General features: G+C 36.1%; 1 protein-coding gene across 3 annotated transcripts in view; it reads left to right on the top strand.

The window, feature by feature from the left end:
• LOC102749978 (protein diaphanous homolog 2-like) overlaps positions 1–22,135 on the top strand; it is a 234,900-nt gene that overhangs the window by 191,397 nt on the left and 21,368 nt on the right. Inside the window, exon 6 of one of the 3 annotated variants that reach the window (XM_081808546.1) lies at positions 84–1,189. The exons of the other annotated variants lie outside the window; for them this stretch is intronic. Within the exon in view, the coding sequence (XP_081664672.1) occupies positions 84–152 (69 nt within the window). The 3' untranslated portion in view covers positions 153–1,189. Of the gene's footprint in view, positions 1–83; positions 1,190–22,135 lie in introns of those variants that run through there. 3 annotated transcript variants of the gene reach the window in all.

Below are 22,135 nucleotides of genomic sequence, written 5' to 3'. Positions count from 1 at the left end.
ACTTTACTTTTAAGGGGTTATAGAATGAGAATGGCACAGACTTTTTTTTTTTTTTTTTAAGATTTTATCTATTTCTTTGACAGAGACAGAGACAGCGAGAGCAGGAACACAAGCAGGGGGAGTGGGAGAGGGAGAAGCAGGCTTCCCGCTGAGCAGGGAGCCCGATGTGGGACTCGATCCCAGGACTCTGGGATCATGACCTGAGCCGAAGGCAGCCGCTTAACAACTAAGCCACCCAGCCGCCCCGAGAATGGCACAGACTTCTAAGAATAATGTTAGGAATGCTAAAGTATTCTGCTAATTAATAATGATAACAATTTGTATTGATCATGTTCAGTGGATCAGGAACCACTTTAAGTGTTTTGCATGCATTCTCTCATTTGATGAAAATTAAATTTCATTCAATGAAATATTTGAAAGCTGAAAAGAGAAATGTTAGACAAGGTAAAGTTGTCTTCAAATCATTCAGGGGGTATAAGAAAAAAAATAAGTCCATCAGAAAAGATGAATACCATATGATTTCACCAAGTTGTGGAATTAAAGAAACAAAAGAGATGAACATAGGGGAAGGGAAGGAAAAATAAGAAGAAATCGTAGAGGAAGACAAACCGTAAGAGACTCTTAACTATAGGAAACAAACAGGGTTGCTCGATGGGAGCTGAGTCGGGGGATGGGATAACTTGGTGATGGGCACTAAGGAGGGCATGTGATGTAGTGAGCACTGGGTGTTATATGCAATTGATGAATCACTAAATTACCTCTGAAACTAATAAGACACTATATGTTAATTAAATTGAATTTAAAAAAAATAAAAATATTTAGAAAAAAATCAAGGATTATAAGAGAAAAGTACATTTAGATAGTATTCTTTTATTCTATTAGGGGTTAAAAAAACAAACACCCACCTATTATAAACAGTGTAAAAATTGTAAGTGAAATTAATACTAACTAAAATACTAACTAAAATAAAAGAACAACAACATGTGTGTTCCTCCTTTATTCTCCACCTTGGGATATGGACACTGCCATAAATCCAAATACCTAATTAAGCTAGAAAATTAGCCTTCTTTCTTGATCCCTTTCACTTTCTGATTCCCTCCTTCTTGTCCATTAACACATCCTGTTGATTCTAACTGCTAAAATATTTCTGAAACTTATCCTTTCCCCCACAATTCCCACTGTCTCTTTACTTGTTTAGACTATCATCCTCTTCACCCAGATCATACCAACAGCACTTTTTCTCCAGTCTTGCTTCCCTTTCTTCTACTTTTTTCTACTTTCTTCGCAAATATAAGCATGTTACTCCCCAGTAAAACCTCTCAGTGATTTCACTTTGCTGAATTAAATACAAACCTTTTATTGTCTCCCTTCACTGAGTCTTCACAGGTGCTATGCCCTCAACCTGGAACATTGTCCCTCACCTGTCAAACCTTGCCTGAGCTTTTTTCTATGTTCCTTAAACCCTGTTTATCCTTCAGGTTTTGTCTTAGACTTTCTTCCTTCCAGGAAGCCTTTCTAAACATCTTGAGTTGGGTCCTCCTGTGTTCCCATATGACTATATGCTGTTCCCTTTCTACTTAAGTTACTAGACAATAAAGACCTCCTCAGTAGAGCCTGTGGTCTACTTGGTGTACCCCTATATCCTCAGAGTTAAGACTGCCTGGCACATATGTGATGGTCAGTATGTATTTATTGAATAAATCTGTATGGTTTTTGCCTACATTGCATATTGTGAACTCCTTAAATTTATATTTTCATCTTTGAATTTCAGCACTGTCTTCTTAATCATCAGTTCATTAACACCATGAACAAATGCCACACACAGTGTATCTCCAGTAATGGTTTGATATGAATTAATAACTTAGTATTTGAATGAATGAATCATTGAGGTTAATAAGCATTCCTCTTCTCTTTAAGGTCCTCCAAGGCAAAGACTGTCTCATTTGTTTCTGTTTTATCTACAATACCTTGCATAGTGACTTATATATAGGAGACACTCAGTGAATAATTACCATAGATTCCAAAGACTGAACAGCAGTAGAGAGTTCCAACTAATGCTAGTGTTAAATAGGTGATTTTGACCATATCTGGAGTTTGGACTAGTTACATTTCTCTCTATATTTATGTATGTATACATGGTCATGTCAACATAGATTATTTAAAATTAGACTGGTTTCATATCTTTTATACTAATTATTGACTGTTAAAATGATGTCATCACACTACAACTAGTTAAAGTTCTGTTCTGATTATTAGATTGTTAATTTGTTTTATTGTGGCTGTTTTTGCATTTATCTTGTAAAGATTCTTGTGTTGCTCTACAAATTTTAAGGCAAGGTCTAAGGCTTGTCCTAATTATTTACTGTGGAATCAGTGAGAAGGTATTAGAACTTGAGGAAGAATTTTTAACTGAATGAAATATGTGTGGAACCCTTCTTGGGAAAGTGTTTTTTTCTTTGTTCTTTCTTTTATGCTTGAGTTTAGAACTGAAGGTGATATATAAGCCATATTCCTTTATCCTCCCCCATCAATATGTTTTACCTATAAATGCCTATCTATAAAAATGTGTCTTGAGGACTATTTTAACAAATAGAAGGTGATATGTATTTGTGTAAACATCCTCTTAGAGGCTGAGATTGAAAGGGTGCAACTTTTTTGTTGTTGAAGCATGAGAGATTGCACTTGCTTTGTCATGATGGGAGGATTTTCTTTTGTGTCCTCATTATACTTGATTCCTTTCCACGTTTTTTCCCTGTATTGTTTTTTGTCTGTCCTTTATTGTTATTTTATCCTTATCTCTTTTACTCTCTTTTCTTTATTCAAGCCTTATACTTATGTATATGAGTAAATTTGACCAAAATAGATGATAGACCTTTGTTTTTTTGTTTGTTTGTTTTTTAAAGATTTTATTTATTTGTCAGAGAGAGAGAGAGAGAGAGAGGCAGGCAGAGGGAGATGCAGGCTCCCTGCTGAGCAAGGAGCCTGATGTGGGACTTGATCCCAGGACCCTGGGATCATGACCTGAGCCGAAGGCAGACGCTTAACCGTCTGAGCTACCCAGGCATCCCATAGACCTTTGTTTTTAAAATAACATTTAATACCATTTAATAACAAAAATAATAAATCTTCAATTTAGAAAATCTGGAAACACAGGAAGTTTTAAAGAGGAAATATACATCTAAAATGCTGTTATTCAGGGATAATTACCACTAACATTGCCACAGATTACCATTTAGATGTTCGATATATTTTTACATTGTTGAAATCATACTGTACACAGAGTTTTATATCTCATTGCACATGACATTGACTCATATATTTCTACATCATGAAAATATTTAATGACTATATAATGTTCCATTTTAAATAGATAACATAGTTTATCTCCCTGTTTCCCTACATTTGGTATCTTAAAGTATTTATATATTTCTCTATTAAAAAATGACTTCATGATCATTTTGGAGCATAATAGTCTAAAATTCAGATTATTTCCTGTGATAGATTCCTAGAAGTAGCATTACCAGGTCAAAGAGATTGTTTACCTTTTGAGGCTGTTGATTCTTCTTACCAGGTGGCTTTCCAGAAAGATTATTCCAAGCCTGTCTGTTGCTACCAGCATTGTAAAAGGAGTTGCATCTCACCAAATGGGCAGGGCTTTTTAGTTTCTTTAACTGTATTTTACATCAATGAATGTGTAATTTCTGTATAGTTGTGTGTAATACATTATCAAATTAATGTACTAAACGAAGTATGTTATTTTACATACAGATTTGAATCTTACACAACTTATTCTGAAGGCAGTATGTATATGGTATATTTTTTCTATACTTGGAATCTTATTTTTATGCTGGGTTATTACTCTGTGATATTACACTACTAATTTTTTTTTTCTAAATTCTCTGTCTTTGTTTTCTTGACAACTGAGCTAGTACTTTGCAGAATAAGTGATCCTGGACTGTATTTTAGGACAATGAGAAATGCCAAAGCCATGAGAGAATATGACTAATGGATAGGATACTGGAGTAGAAATCAGATGCCCTAGGTTCTATTCCCAGCTTTATTTGTTATTGTGTATCATGGCCAAATTTGAATAAAGAAGTTACCCAATCTGTAAAACATGGATGATATGTCTCACCTTATAGGGATGCTGGAGGGATTAATGTAATATTTTTTCCTAAATACATTTTGTGTCCTTCCAAAAACATTCTAACATTAGAGATCCAGAACTAAGTGTGAATCTAAATTTTGAAAGTAGAAATTAGTTTTTATACTTTCAAACTTTTTTTTCCCAATTTACTGTATTAAATTAAAGTTTGGTTACTTACACAAAGTATAGATTGGCTATAGGATTTCTCCAAATGTAGCAAAAAGTGACATTGCACTATGAATAAGTAGTTTCTGCTTTATAACTTGTATCACTTTAGATATATTCTTCTATGTTTATCATATCTTACATTAAAATGTGAGAAGGGAAATGAATTCTTAAATTCACCATGGGTTAACACAGTGAGTCTAAAAATAGTATAAAAGTATTTTGCTTTACTAATTTGTGATATTTTCATTTAAGAATTAGACTATGAAGAAGTGGCATGAAAAATAACTTCTTTATTGTCATTCCTTGAATCAATGTTTTTTTCTGCATTTGCAAAGTTTGTGTATAAATTGATCTCACTTTTTCTAATTGAGAATGAACATTTTCTAAAAATAATGGTTGAGTAGAAGAGTGTGACAAACTTAATCCCTAACCCTCATTTAGAAGTTTTCATTAAAAATTTTCATGGTAGAGAAAATGCTAATTAAGTCTGACTTTGAGCTCCTTGAGGACAGGGCCTGTGTCTACACATCTTTGTATACCCAGTGTCTAGCACTCAGTAGTTGCTTAGTAAATGTTTAGTAAAGAAATTATGTTTGAAATAAAAAAATAAAAGCAATGCAGTAAAGGTTGCTTCCTAGAAAAGTAATGTATCTCAGGAGCTACAAAATTCTTTGAAACAGTATCGTAGGTAAAAATAATATTTCATGCATATATCACACTTTTCTAAGAACTCAATGCATTCATCACTCTTCAGAATTCACATTTCTGGTGTATTGACTATCCTGGGTCCAGATATTTTAAGGCAGTTCTGTTTTGACCACTAAGAGCTCATGCTTTGCATAAAGCCACACAAGTAATTATTTTCTGGGATAAAAGTGGAACTTTTGCCCTTTAATATTTGTTTTCAGGGGTAGCCAGTTTGATAGTGGGTCTGTAGCGATTTTTAGTATTCCAAGAGAAAATCCCTCTTTTTGAATGCTTTAGAATGCCAGTAATATTTCAAAGTAGTTTAAATTTTTTGCCATATTTATTGGTAATGGCAGATACCATTTTTGAATTGTCACAAATTAGTTGTGAGGTCTACATCAATAAATTTACTGATATATGTGGTGTTTCTTATAAAAGTGCTCCCCCATGCAGATTTGTGTGCTTCAATAGACAAAAAATATGTTGGAGCAAAGAAGCTCCCCTGCCAACCCTAGGATTTTGTAAAGTCCTAGTAATACAAAGTGTATCACACATTGAACAATACATATATTCTTAAAGAATTATGTAATTCATTACAAAAAAGTCACTGCCCTTGAAGAAGTTTGTTGAGTGAATAAAATTTACAGTGGCTGGTGGCTGAAGTAAAGAATTATGAGACTAAAGTTGGAGTAGTGAGTCATCTCAGGAGTAGGTAATATCTTTGCCTTTTGGTATCTATGCAGGGTTAGAGAATAAAGTCAAGTTTCGGCAATTCTGATGGAACTCAGAGTCTAAATGGAATATCACTTTTGGGGAATGAATTAGACTTTCAGGCATGTATGTGCTTCTGTCCTTTTTTTTTTTTGGTCTTGATAGTGGCCACTCTTTTTCAAAGGCCTCATGCAATTTCTTTATTCCTCATTTTATCATAGAAATGTGGAGTACTCAATCTGCAAGTGACCTTAGAGATAGTCTCCTAGCCTGATAACCTCATTTTCATAGGAGGAGGAAACAGATTTACCCAGAGAACCTGTGTATGTCTCATAGCACAAAGTAAACTATGATTGAGTAGGGCTTAACATCTAAGTGCCATAATATCTGCTCCAGTAAGTTTCCCTCTTTAGCATACTGCCTCCTTAGTATTATTGGTGTCATGTTTTAATTGGTAAACTAATCTAGCAAAATCTCTCAGACTACCTTCTGCTCATCTAAAATGATATATGTGAGATGTTAACTGATCAGGAGACCAGACAGATCAAATGGACTGATTTATGGATCCCAGTGTGATCAAAAATGAGGATTGATTTACAGTTTTTTGTAAGATTAGGAATCAAGAGATTTGTTTCCAGTACTTGTAGAGGGTATAGCCTTCTAAAAGTAAGAGAATCTGACTGAAGGTGATTAAGTTTGTTCGCATTGTGTAAATTCTCTCAGATAATCAACAGACGAGTAAACAAAGAAAATGCTAATCTATAATAAGAGCCTCCAAAAGACTAAATCACTGTGAGGTGGGTTGTTGTAGGATGCTATTTTAATGGTGAGCTGCATGTTCTGGGATGGTTAGAGAAGGTCTATGTGAGAAGGTGGTATTTGAATAATGGGAAGGAGACACCCGTGCACAAATTCAGGAAAAGAGCATTCTAAGAGCAGAGGGAAAAAATACTTGTGAAGGCCCTAATGTGGGAATGGGCTTGGGACATTTGAATGACCGATAACAGACTAGTGTGGTTGGTGAGTAGTGAATAGGAATGTGGGATGAAGTCAGATGAAGTAATAGTGGGAAGGGGAAAAATTACACAAGGCTTTGTAGGCCCCAGCAAAGAGTTCAAATAGACGACAGTTTGGATCTCTACTACTTAGTAGCTGTGTGACCTCAGATAAATTGCTTAACTTTTTTGAGCTCCAGTTTTCTCATTTGTAAATTGAGGATAATATTGCTTTATAGGGTTATTTACAAGGATCAGGATAATAAATGTAAAATGTCACATAGTATACTCAAGAAGTTGGATGTTAACCTGAAATTATTATAACATTGTATGCCAACAATACTTAAAAAAAAAAAAGGAAATTGGATGCTGCTGATAAGAGAGGTAATAAATATCTGTTGTATACCTAACTATGTGTCAGGCATAGTGCTGGACACTTTACACTTATTTATATTGAAATCTTCAAAACAGTTTTCTAAGACATAAGGAAAACCAGAAAAATTGCTACTCGTACAGTTAAACAGTCCTAAGTAGCAGATACTGGATTCAAAATCAAATCTCAGTGACTCCAAAGTGATTTTCCTCCTACTGTATTAAGCGAGTAAATGAATTATAGTGTATGAGCTGGTTTTGTGTATAAGTGCAATTTATGACTATACATGCTTTTAGAGATGAGATCAGTCTTTGATATTGCATGAATATCTCTTGCCAGGCATGAGCATTCATGAGGAATGTGAACATGGCATTTATGCATGTTCACATTCCTCTCAGTGCTTAGGATAATGTCTTGTTCCTCCTAGAAACTCTTACTGTGTTTTTGACTGAGTGGATCTGCGTAAAGATATTAATACTTGCCAATGACATGCCACAACTTTTGAAGAAACATAAGGAATCTTAAGGTTTTTGTTTTTGCGAGATCCCTTATTTTTTTCCCTAAAGACACATATAGCACCGTCTTCTTTTGAAAGTGTTTTCCCTTAATTGTACTAGTTGGAAATGTCAGAATAGTGCATTAACCTACTGAGCTCCAGATGGCTGACTTTTTTTGTTGTTTTGCTTTGTGTTGTTTAACGGAATGTAGAGTTGGCAACAGAACCTTCTGACTGATGTCGGATTTGCATAGTATAAATTCTTTTTTGTGGAGTAAACATATTCTTTTTTTTTTGTGCTTAAAGGTTCAATTCATTTTTTTTTATTAGAAGTATAATGGACACACAATGTTACATTAGTTTCAGGTTTATGACTTAGTCATTCCACAAGTCTATACACTATGTTGTGCTCACTATTGTGTAGTTACCATCTGTCACCATGCAACCCTTCTGCCACACCATTGACTATATTCCTTATTCTGTACCTTTTGTCCCCAGGAGTAAACATATTCTTAAGAAACCCACAAATTGTACTTTTTATTGTTTGCAGTAAAAATCCCTCATTGAATATACTTGATAAAGTGAAAGACTCATTCATTTTGTGATGAGATTTATAAAAGAAATTACTGATTATCTTAACTATTGAAGATATTTAACAGTGACGTTTTAGTTTGGGTAGCAATAGAAGGAAATGAAGCCTTATTAGAGATGTGTGTGTGTATGTGTTGAAGTACTAGATTATGTTGATTTCCTCTCTAAGAAATAGATGTTATGCTGAAGTAATAAAATGTCAAATGTGGATCATGAAGTAATGTTATTTTTTAGAATAATTATTTTGATGAAACAGGAATATGTGTTTTCTTATGTTCAAATTCACAACTTAGGTCTTTAGAGGTAAGAATGCTACCAGCAAAAATGGTTGGTAAACTGTGAAAGTAATGCCATTACATTGATTAAAATTATACTGCTGCTTCTACTGGCATAACCTCTGTTACATGATATATAGGCGTCATGAACCAGAACATTGTTTATACTTTTATAAAAAACCCTATGAATACTACATGTTCAAGTACTAGCTCAGTATTCTTATCAGGTTGTTCTTTCAGTTTAGGCTAGGGCTTTGAGCAAGAGGTATTTTTTGTGATATTCCTTGTATACTATTTAAGAACTAGAATTGGTTCTCATGCAGCATAGATTAATTATCACAAAAAGCTTAGTAACCTATAAATTCATCACTACTGTAAAAAAATACATTTGACTAGGTTAGATAAAATCCATTTACTGAAATGAAACCAAGAAAGATCAACTTCCAGGCATTTTTAGAGTTTACATATGCTAACCTAAACAAATCATTCCTCTTTTAAGGAAGAGGAAGTCCTGTTCAGTAGGATAGAAGACTGTCTTACTAAAGTACTATTTGATCCTAAAGATGTCAGTTTCTTTAAATAAACTGAACATTTATGGAATAGCTGATTTAATTGTAAAAAACTTGTCACTATTAATAATGCCATAATTTTTTAGAGGTCAGATCACATAAAGGGAAAATTGGAGTGTTCATTTTCATATAAACAAATTAAAATATCCTCTCCCTCATTATTGTCTGTCTATAAAATATTCTGTTTTGTACTTCCTGCTGTCTGCTTCTAAATGTAAGCACTTCTCAGATTTTCTTACTTGGCCTTATTTTATCACTTTATTTATTTATCAATACTAATTTGGAGACAGAGTTGATTAGTGGTTAAGCACACAGGCCTCAGTGTTAGACAGACTTGGGATCAAATTCAGGTTCTACCACTTACTAGTAATGTGACTTTGTCCAGGTTTTCTCATCCTCAGTTTCCCGATGAGTAAAAATGAAGATAACAGTATCAGGTAACTCAGACGGATTGCTTAAACCTGATTAACATCTTAGTTTTTACATCTTACCTAGCCCAGCATCCCCATTCATCCACTTACCAAGTTCAAATAAGTTTATGTCCTAAATGACTCTCTAATCCAGTTTTGTCTTTCTAACTGCAGTGTTTACAGCACATCATCATATTCTTCCCTGATGAATTTAAAAGACTCAAATCTGCTTCTGTTCTCTCCCCTAGCTGCTTTTCTTTATACCTCCTTGGCCAGCCCATCATTTTCAATACAGATATATTTGTCACTCCATAGACTAAATCTTTCCAGTGCTTTCTACTTCCCTGACAGTTCCTCAAATTTGGCCAAAATATAAACCTCCTTTAAAAGAAAATCCTCTTCATACCAAAACCAGATAAAGACACCACAAAAAGAGAAAACTACAGGCCAATATCCCTCATGAACATAAATGCAAAAAATCTCAATAAAATACTAGAAAACCCAATTCAACAGTACATTAAAAAACTTATTCATACAATCAAGTGGGATTTATTACCAGGATGGAAGGGAGGTTCAGTATTCACAAGTCAGTGTGATGCATCACATCAATAAGAGAAAAGGTAAGAACCATATGATCATTCAATAAATGTAGAAAAGTATTGGTCAAAGTACAACATCCATTTATGATAAAACCCCCAACAGAATAAGGTAGAGGGAACAGACCTCAACATAATAAAGACCATCTATGAAATACCCACAGCAAACATCATCCTTAATGGGGAAAAACTGAGAGATTTTCTCCTAAGGTCAGGAACAAGATACGCATGTCCATTCTCAACAATTTTATTCAACATAGTACTGCAAGTCCTAGCCAGAGCAGTCAGACAACGAAAAGAAAAGGCATCCAGATAAGTAAGGAAGAAATAAAACTTTTACTATTTCCAGATGATATTATTGGTGTATAGAAATGTAACAGATTTCTCTACGATGACTTTTGTGTCCTGTGACTTTACAGAATTATTCTATCTGTTTTAGCAATTTTTTGGTGGAGTCTTGTTTGTTTTCTACGTAGAGCATGTTGTCTGGAAATAGTAAAAGATTCACTTCTTCCTTGCTGATTTGGATGCCATTTATTTCTTTTTGTTGTCTGATTGCTGAGGATAGGACTTCCAGCACTATGTTAAAGAACAGTATCCCTTCTTTGTTGAGAGTTTTTATCAAGAATGGATGCTGTACTTTGTCAAATGCTTTTTCTGCATCTATTGAGAGGATCATATGGTTCTTATCCTTTCTTTTATTAATGTGTATCACGTTGATTGATTTGTGAATATTGAACTAGCCTTGCAACCCAGGAATAAATCCCACTTGATTGTGGTGAATGATTCTTTTAATGTACTGTTGGATTCAGTTTGCTAGTATTTTCTTGAGATTTTTTGTTTCCATGTTCATCAGCAATATCGGCCTTTAATTCTGTTAGTGGGTCTTTGTCTAGTTTTGTAATTGAGGTAATGCTGGCCTCGTAGAATGGGTTGGAAGTTTTCCTTCTATTTTTTTGGAACAGTTTGAGAAGACTAGGTATTAACTCTTTAAATGTGTGGTAGAATTCCCCTGGGAAGCCATCTGGCCCTGGAGTTTTGTTTGTTGGGAGATTTTTGATTACTGATTTAATTTCTTTCCTGGTTCTTGGTCTGTTCAAGTTTTCTATATTCTTCCTGTTTTAGTTTTGGTAGTTTATATGTTTGTAGGAATTTCTCCATTTCTTCCATATTGCCAAATTTGTTGGCATATAATTTTTCATAATAATCTCTTATAATTGTATTTCTGTGGTATTGGTTGTGATCTTTCCTCTCTTTGTGATTTTATTTGGGTCCTTTCCTTTTCTTTCTGATACATCTGGCTAGGGGTTTGTCAGTTTTGTTGATTTTTTCAAAGAATAAGCTCCTGGTTTCATTCATCTGTTTTACTGGGGTTTTTTGTTTGTTTGTTTCTATATCATTTATTCCTGACTAATCTTTATTATTTCCCTTGTTCTGCTGGCTTTAGGCTTCATTTGTTGTTCTTTTTCTCGTTCCTTTAGGTGTAAGGTTAGGTTGTATCTTTGAGATTTTTCTTGATTCTTAAGTTAGAACCGTATTGTTATATGCTTCCCTTTTATGACTGCTTTTGCTGCATCCCAAGGGTTTTGGACTGTATATCATTCAAAGCTATTGTTTCCTTGTTGATTTTCTGCTTAGATGATCTGTCCATTGATACAAGCGTTGGCTTAATGTCCCCTACAATTATTGTACCATTATCAAATTATTCCTTTATGTTTGTTATTGTTTTATGTATTTGGGTGCTCTTTCTTTGGGGGCATAAATATTGACAGTTGTTACATCCTGTTGTATAGACCCCCTTTATTAGGATATAATGCCCCCCTTTATCTCTTGTTATAGTCTTTGTTTTAAAATCTAGTTTGTGTGATAGAAGTATTGCTGTTCTGGCCTTCTTTTGGTGTCCTTGTGAATGATGAATGTTTCTCCATCCCCTCACTTTCAATCTGCAGGTGTCTTTAGGTCTAAGTTGAATGTCTTATAGGCAGCATATAGATGGGTCTTGTTTTGTTATCCATTATGATACTATATGTTTTTTGATTAGAGCATTGAGACCATTTACATTCAGAGTGATTATTTATAGATATAAGTTAGTGTCATTGTATTACCTGTTAAGTCCTTGTTTCTGGATATTTTCTCTGTTCCTTTCTAGTCTTTGTCACTTGGTCTTTCTCTTCCACTGAAAGAGTCCCCGTTAATGTTTCTTGCAGGGCTGGTTTAGTGGTTACCCTCTCTTTTAGTTTTTGTCTCAGAAACTCTGTCTCTCCTTCTATTCTGAATGACAACCTTGCTGGATAGAGTAGTCTTGGCTGCATATTTTTTGCATTCAGCACATTTCATACATCATGCCACTTTCTTCTGGCCTGCCAAGTTTCTGTGGGTAGATCTGCTGCTAACTTTACTGGTCTTCTCTTTTAAGGAGGGACTGCTTTTGTCTTGTTGACTTTAGGATTTTTTTATTTATCTCAATATTTTGCCAGTTAAACTACAATATATCTTTGTGTTGGCCTGCTTTTTTATTTTGATGGGTGTTCTCTGTGCCTCATGGATTTAGATGTCCTGATTAGGGAAGTTTTCAGCTATAATTTCCTTAAATAAACCTGCCCACTTTTCCTTCTCTTTTTATTGGTGACTCCTAGGATAAGAATGTTATTATGCCTGGGGTGCCTGGGTGGCTCAGTCGTTAAGCATCTGCTTTCAGCTCAGGTCATGATCCCAGGGTCCTGGGATCGAGCCCCGCATGGGGCTCCCCACTCGGTGGGAAGCCTGCTTCTCCCTCTCCCACTCCCCCCTGTTTGTGTTCCATCTTTCACTGTGTCTCTCTCTGTCAAATAAATAAATAAAATTAAAAAAAAAAGAAAGAATGTTATTAAGCCTAATGGAGTCACTGAATTTTCTAAGTCTACATTCATGATGTTATCTTTTTCCCTCTTCTTTTTAGCTTCATTATTTTCCATAATTTTATCTTGTATTTAACTTATTCATTCCTCTGCTTCCTCCATCCTTGTGGACATTACATTCATTTGGTTTCAAATCTCAGTTACTGCATTTTTCATTTTGGCCTGACTTGTTTGTAAGTCTTTTATCTCTGTGTAAGGGAACCCCTAGTGTCTTCTATGCTTTTCTCAAGCTAAGCTAGTATCTTTTGATTGTTGCTTTAAGTTCTGTTTCAGGTATATTACTTACGTTGTTTCGATTAGATCCCTTGCCATGACCTTTTTTTGTTCTTTGTTTTTGGATGAGTTCCTTCATCTTGGCATTTTGTCTAGGTCTCTGTCTTCTTCTGTGTTCAGAAAGCCTATTAATGTTTCCTGCTCCTGAGAGTAATGGCTTTATAAAGAAGAGGTCCAGGGCCTGGTTCTTCAGGAAGTGTCTCTGGTCTATGCTGTGTACACTGTGCTGCTGTGTTTTGGCTGCTCTTTCCTTCAGATCAATCCTCTGTAGAGTTTCTCCTTGCCTACAGTGGGGAGTGTTTGGACCTTGGACAGAGTGTGGTGAGTTTTAACTAGGTGTGCTCTGGTCTGCTTGTTAAAAGAGACCTGATGGTATTTCCACTACAGCTAAAGTTTTGCAGAACTCTGTGGTCTGTAGATGTGGTGACTACAGGGGATTTGTGCTCATCTTCTAGGGGAAGGACCCACTGTACTGGTTCTCATGTACTCTTGACTGAGAAAAGCAGTACCAGCAAAGAGCAGGTTGATGGGATTTGGAGTACGAGGTTTAGGCCACCAGTGTTGGTGCTGTGCTGCTCCTCAAGTTAGTTTATGTGAGGGGTGTGGGAGAGAAATTGCTCCAGTCAGCTCCCTTGTCTTTGGAGAAGGGAGTTCTCACACACCACTGTTGGCAAAGCCCTCCCAGAAGAGTGAACCATCTCCCCTCCCATGTCCCATGCATCCCTCAGATCCCTGCCTTCACCATGTTTGTGTCTGAGGCATCTCCCCACCCTGCCGCACAGTGCCTCTTGGGCTGTATCCCAGAAAGTCCAGCTGAGTATTAGAACTCAAAATTTTAGGGACCTGTTGTGGCAGGGACCCATGCTGGTTCTCTGGGGGAGGGTCTCACTTTGCTGGTACTAATGCAGTTTTGTCCCAAAAAGGATGTTGCCTGCCAGTGATTTTGTCTCCAGCGAGGCAATGCCACCTCTTCCAGATGTGCTCCAAGTAGGAGAAACCGTCTTTCCCAGTCCATCCCATGGGATCCTTAGTTTGTGCTGTCTGCCCCTGGGCTATCTTCCCTCCTTCTCCACAGGATCATTGCATTGCCCTCTGGGCTCTACAGTAGCCACCCCTGGGACCTCTAAAACTCCAGTCTTTGATCCCCTCTGGTTGTAAAAACTCTCAGAAATCAGCCCGTCTTATTTTCTCAGCGGTGTCATTGGGTCAGTGTTTTCCTTGTGCATATCTCTCTGTGCTCCACTCTCTCTCACCTTTCTCTGGGAGCAGGGCTCCCTCCCCTCCACAGCATTTATGATTCGATTAGAACCAATCCATTTTCTCCCCTAAACCACATCTCTGCACCTCCTATCTTCCACGATGTCTTGTCTCCCTCTAGTTGAGCAGTTTGTTATTAGTCCTCAGATCGATTTCTTGGGTATTCAGAATGATCTGATAATTATCTAGCTGTGTTCTAGGGATGAGGGAAGCATAGGGTCCACCTATTGCTCTGCCATGTTAACTCCCCCCACCAGAATCATGTTTTTAAGTGTAAAACATAAAATAGATAGGATTACAAAGGAAACTATATTTAAATATACTTACCAAATTATTTTTTCAAAGTAAAATAAGAGAAATAGATACTTATATTTACACAAAAACTTATGCATAGTTGTGCATAGCAGTTTTATTCATAATAGAATAAAATTGGTAACAACCCACATGTCCTCAATGGGTGATTGGTTAAATAACTGTAGTATATCCTTTCTATGTAAAACTACTCAGCAATAAACAAGAACAAACAATTGATATGTGCAGTAACTTATATGAATCTCCAGGTTATTCTGCTGAGTGAACAAAGCCCATGCATGCTAAAAGGTTACTACTGTAAGATTTCTATTTATGACGTTCTTGAAAAAGCAGAATTATAGAAACGGAAAATAGATAATTGGTGACCGGGGGTGGAGGGTTCTGGGATGGATTTGAGTGTAGTTATGAAAGGGCAAAATGTGGAATTTTTGTGGCAATGGAAGTATTCTGTATGTTGATTTTGGTGGTTGGGTACATAAATGTACAAATGATCAAACTGCATTGAACTAAATACACACACACACACACACACAGAAATGCAAGGAAAACTAGGGAACTCTGAATAAGATAGGTGTTATTTCTCATTATCATTATCCTGATTGTGATATTGTTATATAATTCTGCAAGATGTTATCACTGGGGGAAGCATAATATCTATACATTTTTCTTTAAATTACATGGTTATTTATAATTATCTCAAAATAGAAAGTATAATTTAAAAATGAAGACAGAGCAATGTGCTTCTTTACAATATTTATTAAATAACAAAACCAAGTGGTAGCTTGTATAACTAAGGTAATTCTGAAGAAATAGTGAGCATAATTGGTATTTTGAGATACTGTTACAAATGTGGTATGTGTGGTACAATAGGAAAATACTTGTGACTTTTAGTTGCATTGATCAAGTTGTAGGTGCTGCTTAAACTACTCTGGTCTGTCCTACATTCATAATTGAAGATGATGGCAGCTTCAACTAAGTGGGTATTGAAAATAAAGATGTTATTTCTTCCCTTCCATGTGTACATACTCCATTAATGGGACCCAGCTTTAGGAACTCCTGGGTTACTTTAAATCTGTTTACATTTCATTATCTGATATATCTCAAGGGCCTCTGTCAAATAAAAGGTAAGTATAATACTTAAGCTTTCTTTTATCAAATACTGTGATTGGTTATAAGGGCTTATAAAAATTGCTTTATACTTTTAAGGATTTACTTGGTGTGACTCACCCATATGCCCGTTGTTCACCCCAATTGTGAAATACTTGTTTTAAAAGGAAATATGGGTAGATTTTAAGTATGGAATAGATCATACATTTATTTTGTTTCATATGAAAGAGAAGTGTGGAAGATTTATTATCATACAGATTGGCTAATTTTGAATATTGTTAAATATTTTAATTAGCCTTCACTAGCAAATTATTTAAGAGTGGTTTAGCTTTTCCTTGTTTTTTGTCTCTCAAAGTGTATAGATCAAATGAGGTGGCTTTTGTAAGAAATGCAGTTCAGTGTTTTGAGATCAACATTCTACTTACTAAAATATCATACTTTTGGGGTGCCTGGGTGTCTCAGTCGGTTAAATGTCTGCCTTTGGCTTAGGTCGTGATCCCAGCGTCCTGGGATCAAGTCCCACGTCAGGCTCCCTGCTCAGAGGGTAGTCTGCTTCTCCCTCTGCCACTCCCCCTATTTGTGTGTGCGTGCTCTCTCTCTCTCTGTCTCTTTCTCTCTCTCTTGTTCTCTTTCTCTCAAATAAATAAAATGTTTAAAAACATAAAATATATTATCACCTTTTTGTCTCGGTTAATGTAAAAAAAAATAAAATTTATTGTATATTTAATCGAGCAATTATTTGATATTATTATGAAATATTTTCCTCCATACTCTACAGATTATATTTGTGTTCCACAACAGAAGAAATAACAATAGGGCTACAAAATTTAAATATATTATTAGAGGTTCTCTGTACTTGACATTTCTAATAGTACATGTACTGAAAGAAGGATTTAAGTGTTTTTTTTTCGTCTTAGATTCTGTGATTTTGAGGTGAAATAGTTTAGCTAATGTTTGATATATAGAAACTTCAATAAGTAAACAATACATGATTTCTCATCGAAAGTCCTATACTTTAAACATTTTAGTTAATCACATTTATATGCGCTCAGTCAGATCCTTTTGGGACAAATAGTATGTATAATTTGAAGAATAATGCTGCTTTTTTCATTATTTTAACATAATAAATTTATTCAATCATAACGGAAGCAAACAATTTGAATTATACAGTGACAACATGTAGATTTTTACTCTGACGAATGTAAAAACAATCAATGTTATATTAGTTTGCTAGGGCTGCTGTAACAAATACCACAGATTGGGTGACCTAAACAACAAGTATTTATTTTCTTACAATTCTAGAGGCCAGAGATCAAAGATCAAGGTGTCCATAGGATTTGTTTCTTCAAAGACCTCGTTCCTTGGCTTATAGATGGCCATCTTTTTCCAGTATCTTCAACTTAATGGTTTTTTCATATTGTTAAAAAAAAAAACCAAAAAACCTTTCTTTTTCCTATCCTAGAATTTCATGTATGTTCTCTTATTTTGCCCTCTGAAAAGGTCTTAATTAAAAACATTGTGTCCTGCAATGGAAAATGACAATATGAAGTTAAACCATGATAGTAATTTTCTGTATAGGTTTTTATCTTATAGATCTTGAATTGATAATATGTAGTATCTTTTAGGCTATATTTTTCAAGCAATTTCAAGAATTTTTACTGCAAATTTTAAATAAAATTATTTGAAATGTTGCAATATATTTATTTAAAATACCTTGTATTTTTTTGATAAATGAATTATGTAACTCAATCTCCCTTTATGAAATGTTTTTTAATAGAACTCATTTAAGATATTAATTAATTTGGTAATACATTTGAATACAGGAAAAACGTCTCATACACATACAAACATATAAACATACATAAGCATATAGGTAGAAAAAATTTAGCTGAAATGTGTTTCTTATATAACTGAAGAGAAGCCATCTAAATTTTTAGCAACATACTCAGAGTTGTATAGCTCACCAAATACATCACTATTAGAATGAATAGGTAGATTGACTTGAACCAGGCTCTTGTTTTGTTTCCTTTTCCTACTGAAACTCAAGGAACAGATGATGAGGAAAATGGGTTTTCTCTTTCTTATGCTTTTAATGTTATAGGAGCCTCTCAAAACAATACTGTGAACAGTTGTAGATATAATTCCAAATTTGTTAATGTATAACGTTGTGTTTTCAGAGAACTGCAGTGATAGGTAAGAAACTCAGTGTGAATAATGTAGCCGAAGAAAACTGACTACATTATGGTTTATAAATCATGGTCAGTAACAGTAACAATATTTCTATTTTCATGGCAATATTATTGTCTGTCCTATTTGAAGATGATATCACTAGTAGTAACTGGCTATTTCTCTGCATGCTGTAGTTGAAAATACTCAGGTACAGATCAGTAGTTCTTCCCAGTGTTTGCAACAAGATACCTTTACAATTTAGAAGTCTGAGTCTTAACTCAGATTACAAGGAAATGTGTATTTACATTGAAGAGTGACAGATCATGCTCAGACTAAGTCAATTAAAATTCATAAGTGGTGGTAAAGTCTTATAAGGGGGAGCTTGGGAAGTTGGCAGAATAGGAAGACTCTGAGCTCACCCCATCTCTTGTTTCTAAGTAGATATTGTCCACATCTAAGTCAACAAACAAAAGCGTGTAATCCAAATACTGGGAGAACAAACTCCACAACTAAATATAGATAAGAAGCTGCAGCTTAAAGGTTAGGAAGCTCAGAAAGGGGGAGGGAGGCTGCCCACAGGAGGGACAGAGCTGCATGGAGAGAGGGGAGAGAAACAGGTCTTCAATCCAAGGAGCTCACTCAGGGAAGACTAATCACCATAATATTTGGCTTTAAAAACCAGAGGGGCTGAGTCTGAGAGTTTATAAAACCAGACATACTAGGAGCTTTTAATGTCTGGGAACTCAGCACTGAGTGAGCCCTGAGAGTGAGTGATAGCTGGGTTGTGACCCTTAAAGAGACAGGATCCTGCATGGAGAGGCAACATAAAATTGCCAGTTTTCACAAGCTGGGGTCAAATGGGAGACAAATCTGTTCATACTAACTTCAGAGTATGTCAGTGGACTTCTCCAAAAACAAGGGAGCTGGCAGGTGCCATTTTCCTCTCCCACTCCCCAGCATAAGCACAGAGCCACCTGCCAGAGGCAGGGTGGTATCGACCTTTGCTACCTAACCCCTAGCAGTGTACCAAGCCCACAAGTTTTCCTGAAGGAATAGTCCATTCCAAACCTGCTAGCAAATTTTGTTAAAAATGCACATGTGCCCCAGTGACCAGCCACCAGTGCACAGCTGCCACGGTATGCTGCACAAATACCCCATGGTGCCCAGCCGTGCACCCCCAGGCACTGTCATGTGCTGCACCTAACTACATGCCCCCAGCCGTGTCTGCGCCGCATGAAGGAGCTGCAACGTACAGCACCCAGCCACCTGTGCCCAGCTGGTATAATGCCCTGCCCTCAGCTTTGCACACCCACCTACTGTTGTGCTCGATGCCCAGCCGCCAAAGGCACAGCTGCTCTTGTGCATGCTGCACAGAGCTGCCATGCTGGACCCAACTGCCAGATGATGCCCACTTGTGCACCCCCAGGCACCTTCACATGCCAGACCCAGCTGCACCCAGCCGTGTACCCCTGGAAGCTCTGGCATGTAGTCCCCATCTACCACAGTGCATTGAGGGATCCAGAATAGGACTAGTGACTCAACACAAAGTTTGCTTTTACTACCATCCCACTCCCTACTTCCCCGACAGGCATGCCCCCACATGCCTACATCAGTACCACTGGCCTACATCAGTACCAGGAATAACACAGGGAGCAAGCAGAGCCCACAACAGGTAGAGAGTCAGTGTAGATCACTGCACCAAAAGGAAAAGTGACTCAGACACAAGACCAGGGCATAAGCAACACACATAGGGTACTTTCCTGAAGTGCCAGGTTCTAGTGAACACGGGACACTGCACTGCATGGCACCCAAGGACCTTCTCTTTGTAAAGTCACTACTTTCAAGATCAGAAGACACAACTAACTTTCTTAACACACAGAAACAGTCACAGAGAAGCAAAAAAAATGGAGATAGAGAAATTTATCCCAAATGAAAAACAGGACAAGGCCATGGCCAGAGAGCTAAGTGAAACAGATATAAGTAACATGCCTGATAGAGAATATACAGTAATGATCATAAGAATACTCACTGAACTTGATAAAAGAGTGGAAGACATAAGTGGCACCCTTAACACACAGATATGGAATAACATGGAGAGGTAAAAGGTATAATAAATGAAATGAGAAACATGCTTGATGTAATGAATGGCAGGATGGAAGAAGGAGAGGAAGGAATTAGTGACCTGGAAAACAGAGTAATGGAAAGTAATCAAGCTGAACAAAAGAGAAATGAATTATTCAAAATGAGAATAAACTTAGGGAACTCTCAGTCCACCAAGTATAATAACATTTGTATTATAGAAGTCCAGAAGAAGAAGAGAGAGAAAAAGGGGAAGAAAATTTATTTGAGCAAATAATAGCTGAAAGCTTCCCTATTCTGGGGAATGAAACAGATATCCAAATCTAGGAGCTACAAAGAACCCCCAACAAAATCTACAAAAGTAGACTCACACTAAGAAGTATTATAATTAAATTGGCAAAATATCTTGATAAAAAGTCTTAAAAGCAGCAAGACAAAAGAAGTCAGTAATTTCCAAGGGAAAACTCATAAGACTAGCAGGAGATTTTTCAACAGAAACATTACAAGTCTGAAGGATGTGCCATGATATATTAAAAGTGCTGAATGGGGAAAATCTGCAGACAAGAATACTTGGTCCAGCAAGGCTATCATTCAGAATAGAAGGAGAGATAAAGAGTTTCCCAGAGAAACGAAAACCAAAGGAGCTAGTTCTGCAAGAAATATTAAAAGGGACACTTTGAGTGGAATGGAGACACCAAAAGTGATAGTACAGAGGTGTGAAACACAAAAAGCAGAAAAAATGAATATTTTTATAAAAAATCAGTCAAGGAACTAACAAGAAAAAGGATATAAAAGTGTAATAACATACACCTAGAACATGGGGAGGATAGGAGAAAAGAATGGGTTCAAACTTAAATGACTATCAACTTAATATAGATGGCTATATACCGAGGAGGTTTTATACAAATCTAATGGTAACCATGTATCAAAAACCACTAATAAATAAGCACAAAACAAGGAGAAAGAAATCCAAATCTATCACCGGAGAAAATCAGTAACACATGAAAGAAAGATCAGACAAAATCTTCAGAAACAACCCCAAAACAAATAATAAAATGGCAATAAGTAAACATCAATAATTGCTTTGAATTTGAAACACTCCAATCAAATGACATAAGGTGATAGAATGGATAAAAAAAAATGAGACCCATTTATATGCTACCTACAAGAGATCCATTTTAGACCTAAGGACACCTGTAGATTGAAAGTGAGAGGATGGACAAATAGGTATCATGCAAATGAGTATTTTTTTTTAAAGATTTTATTTATTTATTTGACAGAGAGACAGTGAGTGAAGGACCCTGGGATCATGACCTGAGCAGAAGGCAGACACTTAACCGACTGAGCCACCCAGGCACCCCATGCAAATGAATATTAAAGAAAGCCAGAGTAGCAATACTTACATCAGACAAAGCAGACTTTAAGATAAACACTGCAACAGGGGACATAGAAAGACAGTATATAATAATGAAGGGGATAATCTAACAAAAAGAAATAACAATTGTAAATATTTATGACCCAACATGGGAGTACCCAAATACATAGTATTTTAAGTCCTAGTCACAGCAATCAGACAACAAAAAGAAGTAAAATGTGTCCAAATGGGTAAGGAAGAAGTAAAACTCTCAATAAACATTTCTATACACCAATGATGAAGCAGCAGAAAGAGAAATTAACAATTCTATTTACAATTGCACCGAAAGTAATATGATTCCTAGGACTAAACCAAATCAAAGAGGTGAAAGAAGTAATCTTTATTATTTTCTTCCTTCTGCTAGCTTTCAAAAGCTTCATTTGTCGTTCTTTCTCTAGCTCCTTTAGGTTTTTTTTTTTTTTTTAAAGATTTTATTTATTTATTTGACAGAGAGAGACACAGCGAGAGAAGGAACACAAGCAGGGGGAGTGGGAGAGGGAGAAGCAGGCTTCCCGCTGAGCAGGGAGCCCGATGCGGGGCTCGATCCCAGGACCCTGGGATCATGACCTGAGCCGAAGGCAGACGCTTAACAGCTGAGCCACCCAGGCG

This window comes from Leptonychotes weddellii, chromosome X, assembly GCF_054177405.1.
Source record: "Leptonychotes weddellii isolate Sample4059 chromosome X, ASM5417740v2, whole genome shotgun sequence".
Taxonomy (NCBI): Eukaryota; Metazoa; Chordata; class Mammalia; order Carnivora; family Phocidae; genus Leptonychotes; species Leptonychotes weddellii.
The sequence above is the reverse complement of the archived record's forward strand: the minus strand, read 5'-3'. Positions and strand labels throughout refer to the sequence as shown.